Source organism: Pristiophorus japonicus, chromosome 6, assembly GCF_044704955.1.
Source record: "Pristiophorus japonicus isolate sPriJap1 chromosome 6, sPriJap1.hap1, whole genome shotgun sequence".
NCBI classification, from domain to species: Eukaryota; Metazoa; Chordata; class Chondrichthyes; family Pristiophoridae; genus Pristiophorus; species Pristiophorus japonicus.
In genome coordinates, this window is record NC_091982.1 from 9,400,969 (window position 1) to 9,424,637 (window position 23,669).

The following is a 23,669-nucleotide window of genomic DNA, read 5'->3' on the forward strand; positions in this document are numbered from 1 at the left end:
TGAGGGAGTGCAGCGAAGGTTCACCAGACTGATTCCCACAATGGCGGGACTGACATATCAGGAAAGACTGGATCAACTGGGCTTGTATTAACTGGAGTTCAGAAGAATGAGAGGGGACCTCATAGAAACGTTTAAAATTCTGACGGGTTTAGACAGGTTAGCTGCAGGAAGAATGTTTCCAATGTTGGGGAAGTCCAGAACCAGGGGTCACAGTCTAAGGATAAGGGGTAAGCCATTTAGGACTGAGATGAGGAGAAACTTCTTCACCCAGAGAGTGGTGAACCTGTGGAATTCTCTGCCACAGAAAGTTGTTGAGGCCAATTCACTAAATATATTCAAAAAGGAATTAGATGTTGTCCTTACTACTAGGGGGATCAAGGGGTATGGCGATAAAGCAGGAATGGGGTACTGAAGTTGCATGTTCAGCCATGAACTCATTGAATGGCGGTGCAGGCTCGAAGGGTTGAATGGCCTACTCCTGCGCCTATTTTCTATGTTTCTATGTTTCTAAAACTGTGCACAATATTCAAGGTGTGGCCTCACCAAGGCCCTATACAACTGCAATAAGACCTCCCTGCTCCTATATTCAAATCCTCTCGCTATGAAGGCCAACATGCCATTTGCCATCTTCACCGCCTGCTGTACCTGCATGCCAACTTTCAATGACTGATATATACAGACACCCAGGTCTCGTTGCACCTCCCCTTTTCCTAATCTGTCACCATTCAGATAATATTATGCCTTCCTGTTTTTGCCACCAAAGTGGATAACTTCACATTTATCTACATTATACTTCATCTGCCATGCATTTGCCCACTCACCTAACCTGTCCAAGTCACCCTGCAACCTCTTAGCATCTTCCTCACAGCTCACACTGCCACCCAACTTAGTGTCATCTGCAAACTTGGAGATATTACATTGAATTACTTCGTCCAAATCATTAATGTATATTGTAAATAGCTGGGGTCCCAGCACTGAACCTTGCGGTACCCCACTAGTCACTGCCTGCCATTCTGAAAAGGACCTGTTTATTCCTACTCTGCTTCCTGTCTGCCAACCAGTTCTCTATCTACGTCAATACATTACTCCCAATACCATGTGCTTTAATTTTGCACACTAATCTCTTGTCAAAAGCCTTTTGAAAGTCCAAATATACCACATCCACTGGTTCTCCCTTGTCCACTCTACTAGTTACATCTCAAAAAATTCTAGAAGATTTGTCAAACATGATTTCCCTTTCATAAATCCATGCTGACTTGGACCGATCCTGTCACTGCTTTCCAAATGCGCTGCTATTACATCTTTAATAATTGATTCCAACATTTTCCCCACTACCGATGTCAGGCTAACCGGTCTATAATTCGCTGTTTTCTCTCTTCCTCCTTTTTTTAAAAAGTGGGGTTACATTAGCTACCCTCCAATCCATAGGAACTGATCCAGATTCTTAGAATGTTGGAAAATGACCACCAATGCATCCACTATTTCAAGGGCCACTTCCTTAAGTACTCTGGGATGCAGCCTATCAGGCCCTGGGGATTTATCGGCCTTCAATCCCATCAATTTCCCGAACACAATTTCCTGACTAATAAGGATTTTCTTCAGTTTCTCCTTCTCGCTAGACTTTCAGTCCCCTAGTATTTCCGGAAGGTTATTTGTGTCTTCCTTAATGAAGACAGAACCAAAGTATTTGTTCAATTGGTCTGCCATTTCTTTGTTCCCCATTGTAAATTCACCTGATTCTAACTGCAAGGGACCTACATTTGTCTTCACTAATTGTTTTCTCTTCACATATCTATAGAAACTTTTGTAGTCAGCATTTATGTTCCCTGTAAGCTTACTCTCATACTCCATTTTCCCCCTCCTAATTAAACCCTGTACCTGAATACTAACTTTTGTGTTTTATGGCACAAGGGTCCCCAGGTCCCTCTGTAATGCAGCATTTTGTAATTTCTGTCCATATAAATAATAATTTGTTTTTTTATTTTTCCTGCCAAGTGGATAACCTCACACCTTCCCACATTATACTCCCTCTGTGAAATGTTTACCCACTCACTTAGCCAGTCTATATTCCTTTTGGTGTTAGTGATCATCATTCAGTTAGATTTAGGGTAGTTATGGAAAAGGACAAAGCTAGACCAGGAATAAAATTCTCAATTGGGGAAAAGTTAATGTTACTAAGCTGAGATGTAATTTAGCCAAAGTGGACTGGAAACAGCTACTTGAAGGTACATCAGTGCCAGAGCAGTGGGAGGCATTCAAGGAGAAGATAGTGAGGGTTCAGAGCAAGTATGTTCCCTTAAAGAAAAAGGGTGGGACGAACCAATCTAGAGCCCCCTGCATGTCAAGGGACATAGAGGGTAGAATAAAGGAAAAAAGGGAAGCTTATGACAGATACCGAGGGCTCAATACTGCAGAAATCCTAGATGAGTATAGAAAGTGCAGGGGTGAAATTAAAAAAGAAATTAGGAAAGCAAAGAGAGGGCATGAAAATATTTTGGCTGGGAAAAGCCAAAGATATTTTATAAATACATTAAGAGCAAGGGGATAACTAAAGAAAGAGTCGGGCCTATTAGGGACCATAAAGGTAACCGGTTGTGGAGGCGGAAGACGTGGGTATGGTTCTTGAATACTTAGCGTCTGTTTTCACAAAAGAGAGTGACGATGCAGACCTTTCAATCGGAGGAGGAATGTGAAATATTCTATTAATACTTCTTCTCTCACGATGTTTATTTAAGAGGTTTAGCATCTTTGAAAGTGGATAAATCCCCAGACCCAGATGAAATATAGCCCAGGCTGTTAAGAGAAGCAAGAGAGGAAATAGCAGGGGCTCTGACCATCATTTTCCAATCCTTTCTGGCTGCAGGTGTGATACTGGAGGACTGCTCACATTGTACTGTTGTTTAAAAAGGGGGAAAGGGATAGACCGAGTAATTACAGGCCTGTCAGCCTAATTTCGGTGATGGGAAAATTATTGGAAAAGATTCTGAGGAACTGGATAAATCTTCATTTGGAAAGACACAGATTAATCAAGGACAGTCAGTGTTGATTTGTTAAGGGAAGGTCGTGTCTGACTAACTTAATTGCATTTTTTGAGGAGGTAACAAGGAGGGTCGATGAAGGTAGTTCATTTGATGTAGTGTATGTGGATTTTAGCAAGATTTTTGATAAGGTCCCACATGGGATGTTGGTCAAAAAAGTAAAAGCCCATGGGATCCAAGGCAAAGTTCCAAGTTCGATGCAAAATTGGCTCAGAGGCAGGAAGCAAAGCGTAAGGAAGACTGTTCTAAGTGGGGTTCTGCAGGGCTCAGTACGAGGTCCCTTACTTTTTGTAGTACAATATATATCAATGATTTGGACTTAAATGTAGGGGGTATGATTAGGGAGTTTGCAAATTATACAAAAATTGGCCGTGTGGTTGATAATGAAGAAGAAAGCTGTAGACTGCAGAAAACTATCAATGGACTGGTCAGGTGAACTGAACAGTGGCAAATGGAATTCAAACTGGATGAGTGTGAGGTAATACATTTGGGGGGGGCTAACAAGGCAAGGGAATACACAATAAATGGTAGGATACTGAGAAGTGTAGAGTAACAAAGGGACTTTGGAGTGCATGTCCACAGATCCCTGAAGGTAACAGGACAGATGGTTAAGAAGGCATACGGAATACTTGCCTTTATTAGGCAAGGCATAGAATATAAGAGCAAGGAGGTTATGCTTGAACTGTATAAAACACGAGTTAGACCACAACTAGACTACTGCGTACTGTTCTGGTCACCACATTACGGAAAATATGTGATTCCAGTCGAGAGGGTGCAGAGGAGATTTACGAAGATGTTGCCTGGAGTGATGAATTTTAGCTAAGAGGAAAGATTGGATAGGTTGGGTTTGTTTTCTTTGGAACAGAGGAGGCTGAGGGGACACCTAATTGAGGTGTATAAAATTATGAGGGGCCGAGATAGAGTGAATGGGAAGGACCTATTCCCCTTAGCAGAGGGGGTCAGATTTAAAGTAAGTGGTCGGAGGTTTAGAGGGTATTTAAGGAGAATTATTTTCACCCAGAGGGTGGTGGGGGTCTGGAACTCACTGCCTGAAAGGGTGGTAGAGGCAGAAGCCCTCATAGCATTTAAAAAGTACTTCGTCATCATAGGCAGTCCCTCGGAATCGAGGAAGATTTGCTTCCACTCCCAGTGAGTTCTTTGGTGGCTGAATAGTCCAACACGAGAGCCACAGACACTGTCACAGGTGGGACATATTCGTCGGGAGAAGCGGGGGTGGCACTGATTTGCCGCACGCTCCTTCCACTGCTTGCGACTGATCTCTTCACGCTCGCAGTGTTGAGATTCGAAGAGCTCAACGCCCTCCCGGATGCACTTTCTCCACCTAGGCTGTCTTCGGCCAGGGTCTCCCAGGCGTCAGTGTGATGTCGCACTTCACCAGGGAGGCTTTGAGGGTGTCCTTGTAACGTTTCCACTGCCCACCTTTGGCTCGTTTGCCAGGAAGGAGCTCCGCATATAGCAGTTGCTTAGGGAGTCTCGTGTCTGACATGTGAACTAAGTGGCTTGCCCAGCGAAACTGATTGAGTGTGGTTAGTGCTTCAATGCTGGGGATGTTAGCCTGGGTGAGGACACTGATGTTGGTGCATCTGTCCTCCCAGGGTATTTGCAGGATCTTGCGGGGACATCGTTGGTGATATATCTCCAGCGACTTGGTGTCTTCTGCAAGTCACCCATGCCTCTGATCCATACAGGAGGGCGGGAATTACTACAGCCCTGTAGACCATGAGCTTGGTGGTAGATTTGAGGGCCTGGTCTTCGAACACTCTTTTCCTCAGGCAGCCGAAGGCTGCACTGGCACACTGGAGGCGATGTTGAATCTCCGCATCAATGTCTGCCTTTGTTGATAAGAGGTTCCCGAGGTATGGGAAGTGGTCCACGTTGTCGAGAGCTGCGCCGTGAATCTTGATGACTGGGGGGCAGTGCTGTGCGGTGAGGACAGGCTGGTGTAGGACCTTTGTCTTACGGATGTTAAGCGTAAGGCCTATGCTTTCATATGCCTCGGTGAATGCATCGACTGTATCCTGGAGTTCAATCTCCAAATGTGCGCAGACGCAGGCGTCGTCCGCGTACTGCAGCTCAACGACAGAGGTATGGGTGGTCTTGCACCTGGCCTGGAGGTGGCGTAGATTAAACAGCCTCCCACTCGTTCTGTTGTTTAGTTCCACTCCGGCAGGGAGCTTGTTGACAGTGAGGTGGAGCATGGCAGCGAGGAAGATTGAGAAGGGGGTTGGAGCGATTATGCAGCCCTGTTTGACCCCGGTTCAGACGTGGAATGGGCTTGTAACGGATCCGCTGGTAAGGATCACAGCCTGCATGTCGTTGTGGAGCAGGTGAAGAATGTTGACACATTTTTGGGGGCAACCAAAACGGAGGAGGATGCTCCATAAGCCCTCACGGTTGACAGTGTCAAAGGCCTTTGTAAGATCGAAAAAGGCCATGTATACGGGCTGGCACTGCTCCCTGCATTTTTCCTGCAGTTGTCGTGCTGCACAAGATCATGTCCGTTGTTCCACCCCCCCCCCCACCCCCCCCAAGGGGACGAAATGCGCATTGTGACTCTGGGAGGAGCTCCTCGGCCACAGGGAGAAGGACTCTTAACGACAACCTTCCCAGTGGTTGATAGCAGGGAGATTCCCCTGTAGTTGCCGCAGTCGGATTTGTTCCCCTTTTTAAAAATGGACACGATCACTGCATCTCTGAGATCTCCCGGCATGCTCTCTAAATGAGAGAGATGAGGTCATGTATCCGCGCCAATAGCGGCTCTCCACCATATTTTAACGCCTCAGCAGGAATTCCATCCGCATCTGTAGCCTTGTTATTCTTGAGCTGTTTTATGGCTTTGCCTACCTCTTGCAGCATTGGAGTTTCACTGACGTGGTGGTGGGTTGCATGTAGCAGGATGGAGTTGAGAACATTCAAGTCAAAGGCAGAGTCTCGATTGAGGAGATTTTCAAAGTGCTCCTTCCAGCGGGCCCTGACAGCCTCGGCGTCTTTGATGAGTATTTCCCTGTTCTTGGCCATGAGTGAGGTGGGGCTTTGGGACTTTGGACCGTAGGTGGCCTTGACTGCAGTGAAGAATCCTCGTATGTCGTGGCTGTCGGCTAGTTGTTGTATCATCTGCGCTTTCTCCATCCACCACCTGTTCTTTAGGTCCCGGGTTTTTTGTTGGACCTCAGCCTTGAGCCATCTGTAATGTTGCTTTGTAGCTCCCGAGTTTGGTTGTTGCTTGAGGCTCAAAAATGCTCTGCGCTTACGATCTATTAGTTCTTGGATCTCCTGATCGTTTTCATCAAACCAGTCCTGGTGTTTTCTGGTTGAGTAACCAAATGTCTTTTCACAGGCATTGGTTATGGAGATCTAGAGGGCAGACCAAGCGCTGTGGGCATTGAGCATCTCGGGGTCATCAAGGCACGCCAGGTTGACTGTGAGGCGCTGGCTGTATAGGGCTCTCTTAGCTGGGTCTTTAAGTGCCCCGGCATTAACTTTTTTGCGGCACTGCTTCTGCTGTCCCCTCTGCTTTGGGACTATGTTAATATTGATGATGGATCAGATTAGGCGATGGTCCGTCCAGCAGTCGTCAGTTCCAGTCATGGCGCAGGTGATGCACACATCCTTGCGATCCTTGGCTCAGACGATAGTCCAGCAGGTGCCAGTGTTTGGAGCGAGGGTGTTGCCACGATGCCTTGTATTTGTCCCTCTGGCGGAACAGGGTGTTGGTGATGAGTTCGTGTTCGAGACATTTTGTCAGGAGTAGGGTACACCTGGAGTTGGATTTCCCTACCCCCTCTCTGCCAATCACGCCTCCCCAGAGGGCTGTGTCTTTGCCGATCCGAGCATTAAAGTTACTCGGAGGACCAATTTGTCGTCCTTGGGGACGCAAGACAGGGATGCCTCGAATTTGGAATAAAAATCCTCTTTAGCCTCATCCATTGCATCGAGTGTTGGGGCGTACGCACTGATGACTGTGGCGCATTGGTTCCGGGATAGGGTAAGGCAAAGGGTCATCAGGCGTTCGTTAATCGCACAGGGGGAGTCTTTGAGATGGCTGACCAGTTCATTTTTGACAGCAAAGCCGACTCCATGAAGGCGGCGTTCTTCCTCTGGTTTACCTTTCCAGAAAAAGATATAACCTCCACTGTGTTCCTTAAGCTGGCCTTCCCCTGCCCACCGGGTCTCGCTTAGGGCGGCGATGTCGATGTCAAAGAGTCTTAAGTTCCCGGGCAACTATGGCGGTGTGGTGTTCCGGCCTGTCGCTGTTGGAGTTGTCCATTAGGGTCCTGACGTTCCAGGTCCCGAACTTCATATTCAATGAGTGGAAGATGCCTGTGCCTGAGTTCTTTTAATGTGGGGTGGTCGTTGCACACCGACCACCACACGGGCTTAGCTGAGCAAGGTCTTGGTCCAGTGGCAAGGGGGTCCGAGACGACGGGAGACCAGGCACTGCTGTATGAGCCTAGTTGCCTACGGCGAGATGTTGGTCGCAAGCTCGGCGCTGATTAGCACATTTGATGGTAGGTGGCCCGAGGCTTGGTTGAGGACGGGCATTGAGGGGGTCAGCAGTCTCCTGGAGTTCAGTGTGGAAGGTCAGGGTGGTCACAGCCATGGTACTCATCACATGCTGGGGGAGAAGAGGTCAGGAAACCAGCGGGGAAAGAGAGGCCCAGTCGTAGTTGAAGGGGAAGAAAGCCCGATCACCGTTGAGGAGTTGAGGTCCAGCCGTCGTTGAGGGAGGAGGAGAGGCCAAGCCGTCGTCGCTGGAGGCTCACCTGGCTCGCCGGACGTCGTCGAGGATCGGATGGGGCAGCTGAGTCGACGTCGAAGGAGCAGATCGCCAGAGAGGGTCGCTGAAGGAGGGAAGAGGTTCAGGTCCAGTTCACTGCTGCAGCAGGAGGCTCGGTCGTCGTTGGTGGGCCGGTCGTCGTCATTGTCGTCGAAGAGCAGTGTGGGGTTTAGGAGGAAGATTCGCGCAAGTGGTCGGCCCAAATTTATGGATTATAGGAATAAAGGTTTAAGGTAAAATTGAAAAGAATGTACCCCCTATTAGAGTCTAATAAGGTTAGGGAAAGTTTAGACAGTGGGAGGGGAGGGGGTTGAGAGTGAAAGTTGCCAGGTGGCTCAAGATTCTAAAGTTAAGTTTAAGTTTAAGTCTGTTTGCTCAGGGAGCTCCTCAGGGAGCAGTCACCCCGGTGGCCATCTTCCAAAAGTACCTGGATGTGCACTTGAAGTGCCTTAACCTACAAATCTACAGCAAGAGCTGGAAAGTGGGATTATGCTGGATAGGTCTTTGTCGGCCGGCGCGGTCTCGATGGGCCGAATGGCCTCCGGTGCTGTAAATTCTTATGATTCTCTGAACAGAGAAGGAGCCTTATAGATGTACACAAGATGTTAACTGGCATAGATAAGGTTATATTAAGAGGAACAGATTAATACTGGAGTAAGGAAAGTTTAGGACCGATGTCAGGAATCACTTCTTGATGCAAAAGTGATGAACATGTAGAATGATCTGCCAGGTAAGGTAACCTTAGACTCATTCAGTTTGATGATGATATAGGGAGAATATCATTATTTTCTATTCTGGATAAATGAGCTAAGATGGGCCAACTAGCTTCCCTCATCTGTAACTATCTTGTAATAAGAACATAAGAATTAGGAACAGGAGTAGGCCATCTAACTCCTCGAGCCTGCTTCGCCATTCAACAAGATCATGGCTGATCTGGCCGTGGACTCAGCTCCACTTACCCGCCCGCTCCCCGTAACCCTTAATTCCCTTATTGGTTAAAAATCTATCTATCTGTGACTTGAATACATTCAATGAGCTAGCCTCAACTGCTTCCTTGGGCAGAGAATTCCACAGATTCACAACCCTCTGGGAGAAGAAATTCCTTCTCAACTCGGTTTTAAATTGGCTCCCCCGTATTTTGAGGCTGTGCCCCCTAGTTCTAGTCTCCATGACCAGTGGAAACAACCTCTCTGCCTCTATCTTGTCTATCCCTTTCATTATTTTAAATGTTTCTATAAGATCACCCCTCATCCTTCTGAACTCCAACGAGTAAAGACCCAGTCTACTCAATCTATCATCATAAGGTAACCCCCTCATCTCCGGAATCAGCCTTGTGAATCGTCTCTGTACCCCCTCCAAAGCTAGTATATCCTTCCTTAAGTAAGGTGACCAAAACTGCACGCAGTACTCCAGGTGCGGCCTCACCAATACCCTGTACAGTTGCAGAAGGACCTCTCTGCTTTTGTACTCCATCCCTCTCGCAATGAAGGCCAACATTCCATTCGTCTTCCTGATTACCTGCTGCACCTGCAAACTAACTTTTTGGGATTCATGCACAAGGACCCCCAGGTCCCTCTGCACCGCAGCATGTTGTAATTTCTCCCCATTCAAATAGTATTCCCTTTTACTGTTTTTTTTCCCAAGGTGGATGACCTCACACTTTCTGACATTAATCAAAAAAGGCAGGTGGTAAAAGAAAAAAAGAACATATAATATTTTTATTGGTACAAAAGATTGGAAATTGGCAATAGACTTTTGGAACAGTACTCTTTTCTGGCACAGTTAAGTAGTACCAATCTGAAGCTGTAGATTGTGTTACAATGAGAGTGGATAAGAAAGCACGCATATTGTGGAGCTGACAGTTCACGTTAGATGAGGTTAGAACACATGAAATAAAACCACTGAAATATAAAAGGGTCATGACGAAGTGCTAAAACACAAGTGGAAGTGTGTAATTTGTACGGTGGCAGGGAATTGTAGGAGCATAGTTGAGGAGATTTGTAAGGCTAGAAATGAAAGGAACACGGCTGGTAGTGTGATGAAGAGAATTGAGAGTGCAGCAGCGAGACCTTTGGAAGAAAGGAGTGGAAATTGCTAACCATCATATGAGAATAGGCTCGGGGCAAAAAAGATTGTACAAGGGAATGTGGCCGACACCACTAGTAGCTAAACCTTTTGGGTTAAGTGGTCGTATAGTAAGGGCCAAGACTGCGATGCTGCCTTACAAATCTGGTGATCTGCATGATGGAAGAATTCCATGACACAAAATTTAATTTCCAAACATAATTTTGTTTTTAAAATACTGTTAGAAGGTACTAAAATAAACAACTTGCATTTACATAGTGCCTTTCAGGATGGAAACGTGGCATCCAATTTGCACACAACTAGATCCCACAAACATCAATGACCAGATAATCTGTTTTAGTGATGTTGATTTAAAGATAAATATTCGCCAGGACACAGGGGAGAAATCCCTTGCTCTTCTTCAAATAGTGCTGTGGGAGCTTTTACATCTACCCGACAGGACAGATTTGGCCTCAGTTGTAATATCTCATCCAAAAGATGACACCTCTGACAATGCAGCACTCCTCAGTACTGCACTTTAGTGTTGGCCTGGATTATGAACTCAAGTCTCTGGTGTGGGACTTGGATCCATGACTTTCTGACTCAGAGGTGAGAGTGCTACCAATGAGCCAAGGCTAACACCTCAACTCTTGCTAGAATGCAGGAATAACATATTATCATCAGAGCTAAAGCAACTTCAGTTTTGGCAAGCATTTTGGGTAATGGGATTCAGTGTTCACATCATTATGTTTACATTTGCAAACAAACAACACATTTCCAAAGCACTTTTTGTTAAAGACAGTGCTACTTTTGGTGAAAATCTAGCTTTATAAATTGTTCAGTTTACATTAACATCAACTGTGCAAGAAGTGAGAGAACGATAAACGGATAGCTATAGACCAGTTAGATTAATCTCAGTTGTGTGAAATTCTTTGAGTCCATAATTTGAGATAAAATTGGTGAGCATTTAGAAATGCGTAAGTTAATTAAAGACAGTAAGCATGAAATTGTTGATGGCAAATTGTGTTTGACAAATTTAATAGTGAACATGTGACCAATTAGATAAAGAAAATGTAGTAGACATTTTGCATGTGGGTTTTTTTAAAAATTCGATCAGAGGATGGGAGCGTTGCTGGCAAGGCCAGCACTTATTGCTCATTCTTAATTGCCCTTGAGAAGGTGGTGGTGAGCCACCTTCTTGAACCGCTGCAGTCCTTGTGGTGAAGGTTAGGGAGGGAGTTCCAGGATTTTGACTATGAAGGAACGGCAATATATTTTCAAGTCAGGATGGTGTGTAACTTGGAGGGGAACTTGCAGGTGACGGTGTTCCCATTCTCCTGCTGCCCATGTCCTTCTAGGTGGTAGAGGTCGCGGTTTGGGAGGTGCTGCCAAAGAAGCTGTGGCGAGTTGCTGCAGTGCATCTTGTAGATGGTACACACTGCAGTCACGGTGCGCCGGTGGGGGAGGTAGTGTTGAAGGTGGTAGATAGGGTGCCAATCAAGCGGGCTGCTTTGTCCTGGATGGTGTCGAGCTTCTTGAGTCATGTTGGAGCTGCACTCATCCAGGCAAGTGGAGAGTATTCCATCACACTTCTGACTTGTGCCTTCTAGATGGTGGAAAGGTTTTGGGAAGTCAGGAGGTGAGACACTCGCCACAGAATCCCAGTCTTTGACCCGCTCTTGTTGCCACAGTATTTATGTGGGTGGTCCAGTTAAGTTTCTGGTTAATGGCGACTCCCAGGATGTTGAAGGTGTGGGATTCAGCGATGGTAATTTCGTTGAATATCAAGGCGAGGTGGTTCGACTCTCGCTTGTTGGTGATGGTCATTGCCTGGCACTTGTGTGGCGCGAACGTTACTTGCCACTTATCAGCCCAAGCCTGAATGTCGTCCAGGTCTTACTGCATGCAGGCATGAACTGCTTCATTTTCCAAGCAATTGCAAATGGAACTGAACACTGCAATCATCAACGAACATCCCCACTTCTGACCTTATGATGGAGGGAAGGTCATTGATGAAGCAGCTGAAGATGGTTGGGCCGAGGACACTGCCCTGAGGAACTTCTGCAGCGATGTCCTGGGGCTGTGATGATTGATCTCCAACAACCACAACCATCTTCCTTTGTGTAAGGTATGACTCCAGCCAGTGGAGAGTTTCCCCCTTGATTCCCATTAATTTCAGTTTTGCTAGGGCTCCTTATTGCTACATTCGGTCAAATGCTGCCTTGATGTCAAGGGCAGGCACTCTCACCTCACCTCTGGAATTCAGCCCTTTTGTCCATGTTGTGTTATCTCGCCAGCGGCTGCAGGCCCAGTGTGGCAGCTATGTCCTTCAGAGCTCGGTCAGTAGTGGTGCTACTGAGGCTCTCTTGGTGATGGACATTGAAGTCGCTCGCCCAAAGTACATTCTGTGCCCTTGATACCCTTAGTGCTTCTTCCAAGTGGTATTCAACATGGAGGAGCACTGATTCATCAGCTGAGGGAGGGTGGTTGGTAGTAATCAGCGGGAGGTTTCCTTGCCCATGCTTGACCTGAAGCCGTGAGACTTCATGGGGTCCGGAGTCAATGTTGCAGACTCCCAGGGCCACTCCCTCTAGACTGTATACCACTGTGCCACCACCTCGGATGGGTCTGACCTGCCAGTGGTACAGGACATACCCAGGGATGGTGTTGGAGGAAAGCTGTTTTAAAGGTGATTTTTAAAGGTGATCAATAGATGTCTGCAAGAGGCTTGATAAAAATCTACTTGACCTCGTCCTCACCAAACTACCTGTCGCAGATGCATCTGTCCATGACAGCATTGGTAGCAGTGACGACCGCTCAGTCCTTGTGCAGACCAAGTCCCGTCTTCACACTGAGGACACCCTCCATCGTGTTGTGTGGCACTACCATCGTGCTAAATGGAATTGATTCTGATATATGCTGAGAGCTTGGCTAGAAAGTTGGTTGATGGGGAAACAAGAGTTAATATACATTGTGTGACCCGAATTGGACAATGGTTGGAAGTAGTGCACATCGGGCCATTGTTGGGTCATTTTTGCTGTGTCTGTGTTTATTTGGACTTCGGCATAGGGTGCACAATCCTGAAATTTGTTGATGACATGAAAGTTGGGGTTTTAGGAATCAGCGAAGCTGGCTGAGAGTGTTCAACAGGTCATGGATTGATCAGAGAAATTAGCATTTTGGGAAGGTAAAAAGAAATGGGAATCAGTCTGTGGAATGAACAGAAGGCTAGGATTTTCTATAATTGCAACTGCAGTTAAATAAAGCCACAAAAATCCATTGGCACTTTTAGTTTTATACCAAAGTAAAGTAGTACTGATAAATTTGCACATGGCAATTTTTAATCCACAGTTAAAAGTAATGTGTGCCATTTTGGGTGACCCTTTTATAGAAAAGACATTAAAGCCTTGGAGCATACAGCACAGCTTTGCCAGGATGATGCCAGGGATGGGAATCTATGGAAATGAGGAGAGGCTCGAGGCAGTGGGATTATTTCTACTGGAACAGAGGGCTAAGAGGAGGTTTAATGAAGGGCTTTTTAAATTATGAAGGATTTTGATAGGATTAATAGGGAACAATTATTTGCTTTGCTTGGGGAGTCAGTGATGAGTGGTCATCAATTCAAAATAGTCACAGTGAGGAGGGAGATTCGTGGAAATGTCTTCATAGAAGAGAGTTGCTGGAGAATGGAATGCTTTGTCACGGAATAATTGAGCCATAAAGCAATTGGATCTTTTAAGGGAAACTTGAATAAATATTTGAAACACAAGATACAAGGGGCTAGAAATTCAGTTTTTGCCGATATTGTTTTTTTCCTGTCATTTTACGGAAAAAATACCACTAAAAACTTCGCCATTTTTTAAGGGGGTAAAATTGGCAAAAAAATGTGCCCGACAATAAAAATCGGTGTTACAGGAGGATTCGCGGTGGAAACCGCAGTCCTCACCAACTTTAGCCTGAGGCCTATCACCACCAAAAATACAGGCCCTGGGAGGGGAGAAAACACAAAACAAGTTGCAAAAATAAAAAATCAGAAAACATTCACTATACACTTAACTAATGAATCGCTGAAAAAGAACTAAAAAATAAAAACTTCAACTTACCTTTTTTGTAGGTCTTCATCCCTACCGCTGTTTCTAGGGCTTCAACGCAGGCTTTTCTCAGGCGGTGTTTCTTCACCCCGAGTACAGGTTCACCGAACGGCCAATTTTAAGCAGTGCGTTTTTTGGGGGGCGTTGCACGCTGGCGATCCGCTTTTCGCCGATATTTCAAAATTGCTATACATTAACTTTGGTCAATTTAGGTAAATACCTTTTACCGGCAAAAAAGGCAAAATATCGCCGAGAAAACATGCGCAAGGCTGGCCAATTTCTTTTCCACAGACTTTGGGGAGAGAGCAGGACAGTGGAACAATTTTGGCAAAGGCTGACAGATATGATAGGCTGCTTCCTGTGTTGTAAATTGCCTTTTGGCAATTCCATCATGTCCTTTCCCATGGTGTTTCTGTGTACATTCCAAATGACTTTGTTTTTATACTTTATTTAAATGTAATTTAAATGACGGACAGAAAATGTAAACCAGATGTACCATTTTTATCATTAGCGAATGTCCCGTGGTGTTGCCCTTGCTATATCCGACGAGGTATTGTTTTATAAGGACAGAACATATTATGTAAAACACAATGTATTATTTGCAGCAGTCACTCCAAAACTTTTCAGAATGTGAATATGTACATATGTTCCATTCAAAAATTCTATGTAAACATTCCAATGAAGATTGTCATGTTTAAATGTCCACAGTAGTGGTAATGTTCCAATGATGCTTCCCTGTAATGCCAGTACAGTAGGTGACACTCTACTGTATTGGGCAGTGGAGAGGAAAGAAAGAGGTCTCTGGCCAGCCTCCACCCATGTTCCTTGGCCTCCTCCCATCCTGAACCTAGCTTTTCGTGATCCTTCCAACCTTTCCAATCATCTTTGCCCCTTTGTCAACTGATAGAGGAATTGGATTATAAGGAGCAATAATGTAAATTGGGAATGTTCTTGTGTGATAATGTGATTACTGTTTTTAGGATGCAAAAGGGACTAGATAATGTAGACCATGTCAAGCTATTTCACCTTGTCCAGAACAGTAGAACCAGAGGACACAACCTGCGCTTGAAGTGGGGTAAATTGAAAACAGATGTGAGGAAAGAGTATTTTAGAAAGAAAGACTTGCATTTATATTGCTCATTTAACGACCACTGGCCGTCTCAAAGCACTTTACAGTCAATGAAGTACTTTTGGAGTGTAATCACTGTTGTAATGTGGGAAACGCGACAGCTAACTTGCGCACAGCAAACTCCCACAAACAGCAATGTGATTATGACCAGATAATCTGTTTTTGTTATGTTGATTGAGGAATAAATATTGGCCAGGACACTGGGGATAACTCCCCTGCTCTTCTTCGAAATAGTGAATTGGTATCTTTTGCGTCCACCTGAGCGGGCAGATGGGGTCTCAGTGTAACGTTTCATCCAAAAGACAGCACCTCCGACAGTGCAGCACTCCCTCAAGCACTGCACTGGAGTGTCAGCCTAGATTTTTTTTTTTATGTGCTCAAGTTCCTGGACTTGAACCCACAACCTTCTGACTCAGAGGCGAGTGTGCCACCCACTGAGCCACAGCTGACACTGTTTAGTGAGCGAGTGGTAAATCTATGGAACATGCTCCCAATGGAGATGTTGGAAACTGATAATATTTCTTTCAAATGTCAATTAGATAATTTATTTCTGAAAATGATATTTTCGGATACAGTACATGAGTACTTTGAGACATGACATATGATAAATACAGTAGGCTTGGATGAAACAGGTTTCTTTGGACCTATGGCTCCCAAACACTCCACCTCTGGGATTTTCTAGCCTCATGTCTGGATCTATTGTAGATTAATTGATGGAGATTAATTTCTATGATTAGTCAACACCTCCATTATCTTTGTATCATGCAACTACCAGGATGGTAGAAAGCGAACGAGATGGACCGTGCTCTTTTTTCATCGAGCAATTCCTGTGATTGTATACAACTGTGTAATCTATGAACTTCTTTGTATGGGTCAATTTCCAGCTTTTATTGTTGCATGTTAAATATCCATGAATGTGCCAATTTCAGTGTCATCGTGTATTGCCAAAATCACTTCTGACTTAAGTGTGGCATAATGATTTATGCATCTGAATTTCTGAAGTATCCTCTATCTGTAACTTTTCTCTAACTTCTATATTTAACATTTAATATTTCAGTGCAGATGAAGTGCGCAGGAAATCTTTGGTTCTCAAATTCCCCAAACAGCAGCTTCCTCCAAAACGCCGCAGACGGGTGGGAACTACGGTCCACTGTGATTACCTAAATGTAAGCCTGCTTTTATTTCTACTGTTTCCTGAAGTACTTAAAACAACTTCCTGAATTATTAGAGACTTACAACAGCTTTAGAACAGTTACTGGTATAATTTTAATTTCCGTTCAAGGAGTCCTACACTAAGTTCATCAATATCCTACTGTTTTATTTTCAACTCTTTATTTGTTGCAATCTAAAAAACTGAGTGTGGGAAATGACAGGTTACTAAAGGGGGACTTGGTGCATGGAGTTATCATGTTGTCCATTAGAAGAACAACTTACATCTGTATAGCATCTTATTAAAATAGTTAATCTCAAAGGAACAGGGGATCTCACAGAGAATGGATGCCAAGCAGTAATAGGTGAAGAATTAGGAAGTGAACAAAAGCATGGTTTTCAACATAGGTTTTGATAGGGATTTTGAAGCTGGAGAGAAATTAAACAAGATGGTGAGGTTTATTAAATACCTCAAGACTGCACTGTGTCGATTACTAAAGGCACTGCCACTGATAGTGGAGTGGAGGGGAAATAGACAGGAGGCTACGATTGAAGGAGCAAAGGAAACAAGCTGAGAAATAGGATTGAAAGAGGTAGCAAAAGTAGGGTTAGTCAAGGCCATAGAGGGATTTGCACTTTGAATTCAGTGTATTGAAGGGATGGGGTGCCAGTGGAGGTCAGCAAGGATGGGTGAGTTGCGCTTTGCGTCTGATAAAATGCTTGCAAGAACTTTGGGCAAGTTAAAGTTTATTTAAGATGCAGCACAGAAGACCAGTGATGAGCATTTTAGAGAACTTGAGCTCAAAGCTTACAGTGGTGTGGATAATGGCTTCAGTGGCAGTGAGGGTGAGATCTGGGCAAAAATGGGCAATTTTGCAGAGATGGAAGTAAGTGATTTTGGTGATAGGATAAGGGTTTTAAAGCTTAGCATTAAGTCAAATAGGAGACCAAGATTGCCAACATCAGGTTCAGTTTGAGGAAGAGTCAGGGAGAGGGATGGAGTCGGACAAGGATACAGAGCTTTTGGCAGAAGCCAAATAAAATGACTTGTCTTACCAAAATTTAAGTTGGAGAAAGTTCTCGATCAACTACTACTTCAGATTTTTGGGAAAGGGTTGGTAATATTTTGACAACTGGAGGTAATAATTCTGCCAAGATCAGATAGTTGTGTAGAATTAGAGGTGATTATTTTTATTCTGGTGATCAGAGCTCTTAATGCTGCAAAACTGTTCAATTTTGTTTTCTTTCTCTCTTCAGAGACCTCATAAGTCCATTCACAGGCGAAGGACAGATCCAATGGTCACCCTATCATCCATATGGGAAGGAATTATCAATGACATGCGAGACCTAGTAAATGTGAGAGTTCACAGCTTTTATTTAATTTAAGTCTTGGGAGAGGGAAGAAGCAACAATTTTTTTTTAAAAGTGAAATGTGAGATTGGATGAGCACAGCAGGTTAGCATGTTTCATTTTCACCTCTTGGACCTACATTAAAATCCAGCTCAGACTGATGGGATGAAAGTCTTTCCTGTCTGTATGGGTACTGTACAAAATATTTCAAGAATCTCGATCCAGTTCCTTGTGGACATGGGCTCATAGCATAAAACAGCCCAATTGGTATCAGTGGACACTAGCTTGAGATAGATGGTTTAGAAAATGGGGCCTTTTTAGCCTTGTACGGATCATATCCACTTGGGGAATGTGCAGGAAATGCTTCCCTTTGCACTATTCCCGTTAACATGCTCCACAATACCATTCAGTTCAGTTTTTCTATTAAATTGTTTTAAGATTAGCTGTGTTAGAGGATAATATGTTGGTTCAGACAAGAGAAACGTTTCCATTTCATTTGATCTTCCATATTAAGTTCTCCTCTTGCTCTTCCCAGACTTATCCATTCCACACTCCAGTTAACGCGAAGGTTGTGAAGGATTATTATAAAATTATCACTAAACCAATGGACCTGCAGACCTTGAGAGAGAATGTCCGCAAACGGATGTGCCATTCGCGAGAAGAATTCCGTGAGCACGTGGAACTTATTGTAAAAAACTGTGTCACTTACAATGGTAAGAGCTCCAAATGATCACGACAAAATCATTTATATTATTTACTTTAAAAAGAAAAAAACTTGCATTTATATAGTGCCTTTCACAACCACAGGATGTCTCAAAGCGCTTTACAATCAATGGAGTACTTTTGGAGTGTAGTCACTGTTGTAATGTGGGAAAAGCGGCAGCCAATTTGCGCACAAGCAAGCTTTCACAAACATCAATGTGATAATGACCAGATAATTTGTTGTTATTTTGATTGAGGGATAAATATTGGCCAGGACACCGCGGATAACTCCCCTGCCGATCTTCGAAATAGTGCCATGGGATCTTTTACATCCACTTGAGAGAGCAGACGGGACCTCAGTTTAACGTCTCATCTGAATGACGGCACCTCTGACAGTGCAGCACTCCCTCAGCACTGCACTGGAGTGTCAGCCTAGATTTTTTTTATGCTCAAGTCCCTGAAGTGGGACTTGAACCCACAGCCTTCTGACTCAGAGGCGAGAGTGCTACCCACTGAGCCACAGCTGACACTTTAAACTCACAAAGGAGACGTGAATCGTATTGTAGAAGCGTTATGTTTCTGAGATAAGGAGTTGAGTAGATGGGCATTCAGGACAGTGCAATTAAGTGTTGAAAAATATGAAGTAAGAATAAGGAAAGGAAAATAACCTTTAAAAGATAAGATTATAAGTAGACGAGAGGAACAGAGGAACTGGCGTACAGATACACAAGTCATTAAAAATAATAGCATACGTAGATAAGACCATAAAAAACAGCAAATGGAGTTCTTGGTTTTGTGCTTAGAGGAATAGAAAATAAAAATAAGGTAATGTTGAACTTGTACAAGGCCTTAGGCCATAGTTGGAATAATTTGCACATTTCTGGGCACCTCATTATAGGAAGGATATAAAAGCGATGGAAAAGGTGCAGTTCAGATTCTCTAGGCTGTTACATGGAGTAAGGGATTAGTTATAAAGAGAGGGTTGAGAAGTTAGGGCTTTGTTCATTCGAATGAGATGGTTAAGGTGTAATCTGATCCTAAGGGGCCGAAATTGATGGCCTTACCGCCCACTGCTGCTGACATTCCTCCTCGCGATGCGCCCAGTGCCAATTTCGATTTGGTCTGGGGCAGTCGGGAGGGGAGATCCTCCGGGAACCGCCCGCTAACGTCAGCGGACGGCCAAGTGGCGCAACTGACCTCCCGCCCGCCGAGATGCCAGATTGGTGCGGGCAGGATTCGGCGCCAGAACTGGGGTGGATCGCTGCGGGGGAGGCTGGTCTATCCCCAACGGTGAGTATGAAGAGCTGAAAAAAAGGTTGGTAAACAATGTTAAAAATTTCTCTCTTCAGTGACTTACCTTGATGGGGTCCACTGAAGGTCTTTCTTTTTTAATGCTTTTTATTTGCAGCTCTTCGACCCTACGTGGGCCCGACTCCAGCCTCGGCGGCACTTGGGCGGCAAGCGCCTCTGCCGCCGAGATTGACAGTGTAAGTCTCTCTTTTGTTGCTGGCCACCCTTTCAAGGACCTTTTTTGCCGAAAACCCCACCCAGAGTACCATTGGGTATCTCGGCGGTCCTTTGGGCGGCACTTGCCCTTCACCAATTTTGGCCCCTAAATCTTTTAAGATTATGGAGGATTATAAGGTTAAAAAAACGATTGTTTCCACTGGTTGGTGAAACAGTAATGTGCGGGCACAAATTCTTTGTAGTGAAGTGGTCAGAATATGGAATTACTTAAGTAAGAGTCCATAAATTCTTCTAAAAGGAATGAAATAGTTGCTTGAAAAAGAGGAATATTAAAGGACATGGGACACGAGAAGGAGAATATGATTAGTCTGCATGGCTTATGTGGAAAAAAACAGGGTATAGACGTGACGGGCCAGATGGCCTGTTTCTGTACTGTAACATTCAGTGAAATGAGCTGGAGCTCCATCTGTTTGAGTAAAAGGGATGTGAAGTAATTTGGAAGCTGACAGTTTTAAAGTGGCAGTTGTGCACATATATGGATGGATATGTGATGATGGTCATGTGAGGGGAGCACAAAGCAGGTCACAGAAGTGATATGTGAGTGGCTACACTGAGTACCTGTTTGCTTCTCTCCAGGTGTGAAGCATCCTCTGACCCAAATTGCCCAAAGTATGGTGGAGCTCTGTGACATGAAGTTCAAAGAGGTGAGTAGTGAGATTCATTTTGTATCAACCTGCTGTGTGCTTCCCATTGCAACCTATAATCTCTGCTTTTTTCACTCTTGAACTGTGCTTAAAATAACTGAAATGCTAAAATATTATAAGATATTGAATTAAATATTTATAAAATAAAAGCTATGTTCCTTGTTGCATTTATTTTCTGGAGGAAATATTTTCGGTCAAGTAGATTCATTGTCACTTGAAAATCTTTTTGATGTACCAAAAATGAAAGGAATTCTGTGAGCATATGTTAGTCATTGTATAAACTGTGCCCTTTACAATAGATATGAATTAAACTGACCAAAATCTGCTCAGATACTGAAAAAAGAAAGACTCACTCACTCCTCAAAGGACTTGTGAAGTGTAGTCACTATTGTAATGTGGGAAACATGGCTGCCAATTTGTGCACAGCAAGGTCCCACAGACAGCAGTCAGTTATTTCCAGACAATCTATTACTGATGTGGGTTGAGGGATATATATTGGCCTGGACACGGGGAGAACTCCCATGCTCTTTGCTAAGGGATTTTTTACGTCCACCTAAGAGGGCAGACGGGACCAGGTTTAACTTCCTATCTGAAAGACCAGCACCTCTGACAATATAGCACTCCCTCACTACTGCATTGGAGCGTCAGCCTAGATTTTGTGCTTAAGTCTCCGAGACTGACGCCTGTCATTGATTGAACATTGGGTAAGTCTGTTTTCCGTTCATCTCCATCTCCATCTCCCTCTCAACTGACTTTGTGGCCCCTATCAAGTAGGAGAATCCAAATGTCAGTATCACTTGGGTCAGGGATTCAAGCTTGGGTCTCTAATGCCCTGACAACACTCTTCATAACTTAAGATTTTATTCAATGGGTTTATAACGTGATGGCTTCATTGGAAGAGGATTTTTAAAATTATAATGTTAAGGTTTAAGATTTTATTTACTTTTATTAGAAAGAAGATAAACTGGTCCGCCTGGAGAAAGCCATTAATCCTCTTCTGGATGATGATGATCAGGTTGCCTTCTCCTTTATACTGGATAACATCGTCACTCAAAAGATGATGGCTGTGGCAGATGTAAGTCAGACTCAATGTGTCTGTCTCCCTTAAAGGACAGATTCAAATTACATTGTGAGAACTGTTATGATCTGTATTGTTAATACTTTTCCTTCCTCCTGTCAGTCCTGGCCCTTCCATCATCCTGTTAATAAGAAGTTTGTTCCTGATTATTACAAAGTGATCACACATCCCATGGACCTTGAGTCAGTGCGAAAGGTATGAAAATTAACCCGAATACTTGTTGGAAGCTTCTGAAGTGTCTGCATGAAGTTTCTGCAATCACTTGTCCATTCTATCATGTAGTTACTAAAATCTCTCCATGTCTTTGGTGTTGCAGAATATTTCCAAACACAAGTACCAGAATCGTGAAGTCTTCCTGCAGGATGTGGAACTTATTCTCTCCAACAGCATCAAGTACAATGGTAAAACCCATGGCATGTCTTTTCACCACAGTAATCAAGGCTTGTTAGCTTATTTTCTTAATTTATTGAGCGCGGTTCATTCCTTATACTCCCTTGTATAAGTGGAACTGTAGGCAATCGGGTTCTGGAGTGAGGTGAGGGGGAGAATGAGCTATGGGCTGTGGCTAATCAAAAAATGGGGAGTTTCTGTTGTTCAGGAGGGAAATGTAAACAATGGTTAAAAAAATAACCATTAGCAGAAAAAAGTGCTCAAGAATAAATGTTAATATGTTAACACAAAAAAATTAGAAGTATACAGAGCCAGTAAAAATGTTGGCATTATTGACATGCAAGAAACATGGCTGTGAGCAGAAAGTGGGTATGAAATGGAGAAAAGAAATACAACAGTGTTTCGCAAATTTTTTTGACGGTTTCCACCAAAAGTTCTCATTGTCTGTCCCCCATAAGGCATGGCTTCTGTCTACAGATTAAAACCAAAAACTACCTGGGAAAGGAAGGCCATTCCACTCTAGCCAGCTGGCTTTGAAAAGGGAGACCCCGTTTACAGTTTGTTCGCAAAAAGGAGATTTTTTTATTTTATGTACTTGCACATTAGTGATCACCCTGACTTCAGAGGCCTGTATATTTAGGTCGCATAACTAAAATCTTTCAAGATTAAAATATTAAAGAAACTAAAATGGTGCTGCAGATTAAGGAAGATTCCAGCATCTGCAATATTTTGCTATTTCTATTTTTATTTTGCTATTTTCTTTTCTTTTCCTTGTATTAATTTGTAACAAGTCCTCTTTAGTTTACTCTGGTCATAAATGGTCTGGAAATGGATACTACTAGTAATGTTACAAAATTTGCTGGTAACAGTAAACATTGTGGTCAATTGTTCAGTATAGAAGAGATAGAAAGTACCCAAATAGACCTGCCAAAGAAATAAAATTGTGCTTAATGTGAAGTAACGTAATGCATATTGCTACAAAATATAAAGACTATGTGTATGTAATGAACGAGATTACATTGACAGGAATGGAAAATGACAAAAGGTTTTGTCCACTGAAAGCATCCAGTCAAGATGAAGTTATTGTTTCAAAAGAAACCACTTGCATTTATGTAGTGCCTGCCATGATTTTGGGACATCCCAAAGCGCTTCCTAACCAATGAAATACTTTTGAATTGTAGTCACTGTTGGCAATGTAGGAAATGCGGCACCCAATTTGTAATAGCAAGGTCCTACAAGACAAGAATGGGGTAATTTACTATACAATTGTTTTTTTTGTGATATTGGTTGAGGAATAAATGTTGACCAGTACACTGAGCGAACTTGAATAGTGTCATGGGATCTTTTACATCCACCTGAGAGGGCAGACAGGACCTTGTTTTAACATTTCATCCTAAGACAGCATCTCCAACAGTGCAGCACTCCGTAAGTACTGATTCTGTGTCTTTAGAGTGGTGCTAGAACCCATGATCTTGTGTCTCAGAAATGACCATGAGCAGAAAAAAGTGCTCAATAAATGTTAATATTTTACTACAAATACACAAATTATAAGGATACAGAGCCAGTAAAAATGTTGGCATTATTGACATGTAAGAAACATGGTTGTGAGCACAAAGTGGGTATGAAATGGAGAAAGGAAATAAAACAATGCTTCTCAAACTTTTTTGATGGTTTCCACCAAAAGTTCTCATCGTCTGTCCCCCATAAGG

The 23,669-nt window shown here is 43.7% G+C and overlaps 1 protein-coding gene across 5 annotated transcripts in view; it reads left to right on the forward strand.

Annotated features, from left to right (window-relative positions):
• taf1 (TAF1 RNA polymerase II, TATA box binding protein (TBP)-associated factor) overlaps positions 1-23,669 on the forward strand; it is a 153,581-nt gene that overhangs the window by 105,360 nt on the left and 24,552 nt on the right. For all 5 annotated transcript variants that reach the window (XM_070882593.1, XM_070882594.1, XM_070882596.1 and 2 more), the window contains 7 exons: positions 16,178-16,286; positions 17,527-17,625; positions 18,155-18,332; positions 20,425-20,492; positions 21,445-21,567; positions 21,673-21,765; positions 21,887-21,971. In XM_070882593.1, the coding sequence (XP_070738694.1) occupies positions 16,178-16,286; positions 17,527-17,625; positions 18,155-18,332; positions 20,425-20,492; positions 21,445-21,567; positions 21,673-21,765; positions 21,887-21,971 (755 nt within the window). The remainder of the gene's footprint in view (positions 1-16,177; positions 16,287-17,526; positions 17,626-18,154; positions 18,333-20,424; positions 20,493-21,444; positions 21,568-21,672; positions 21,766-21,886; positions 21,972-23,669) is intronic.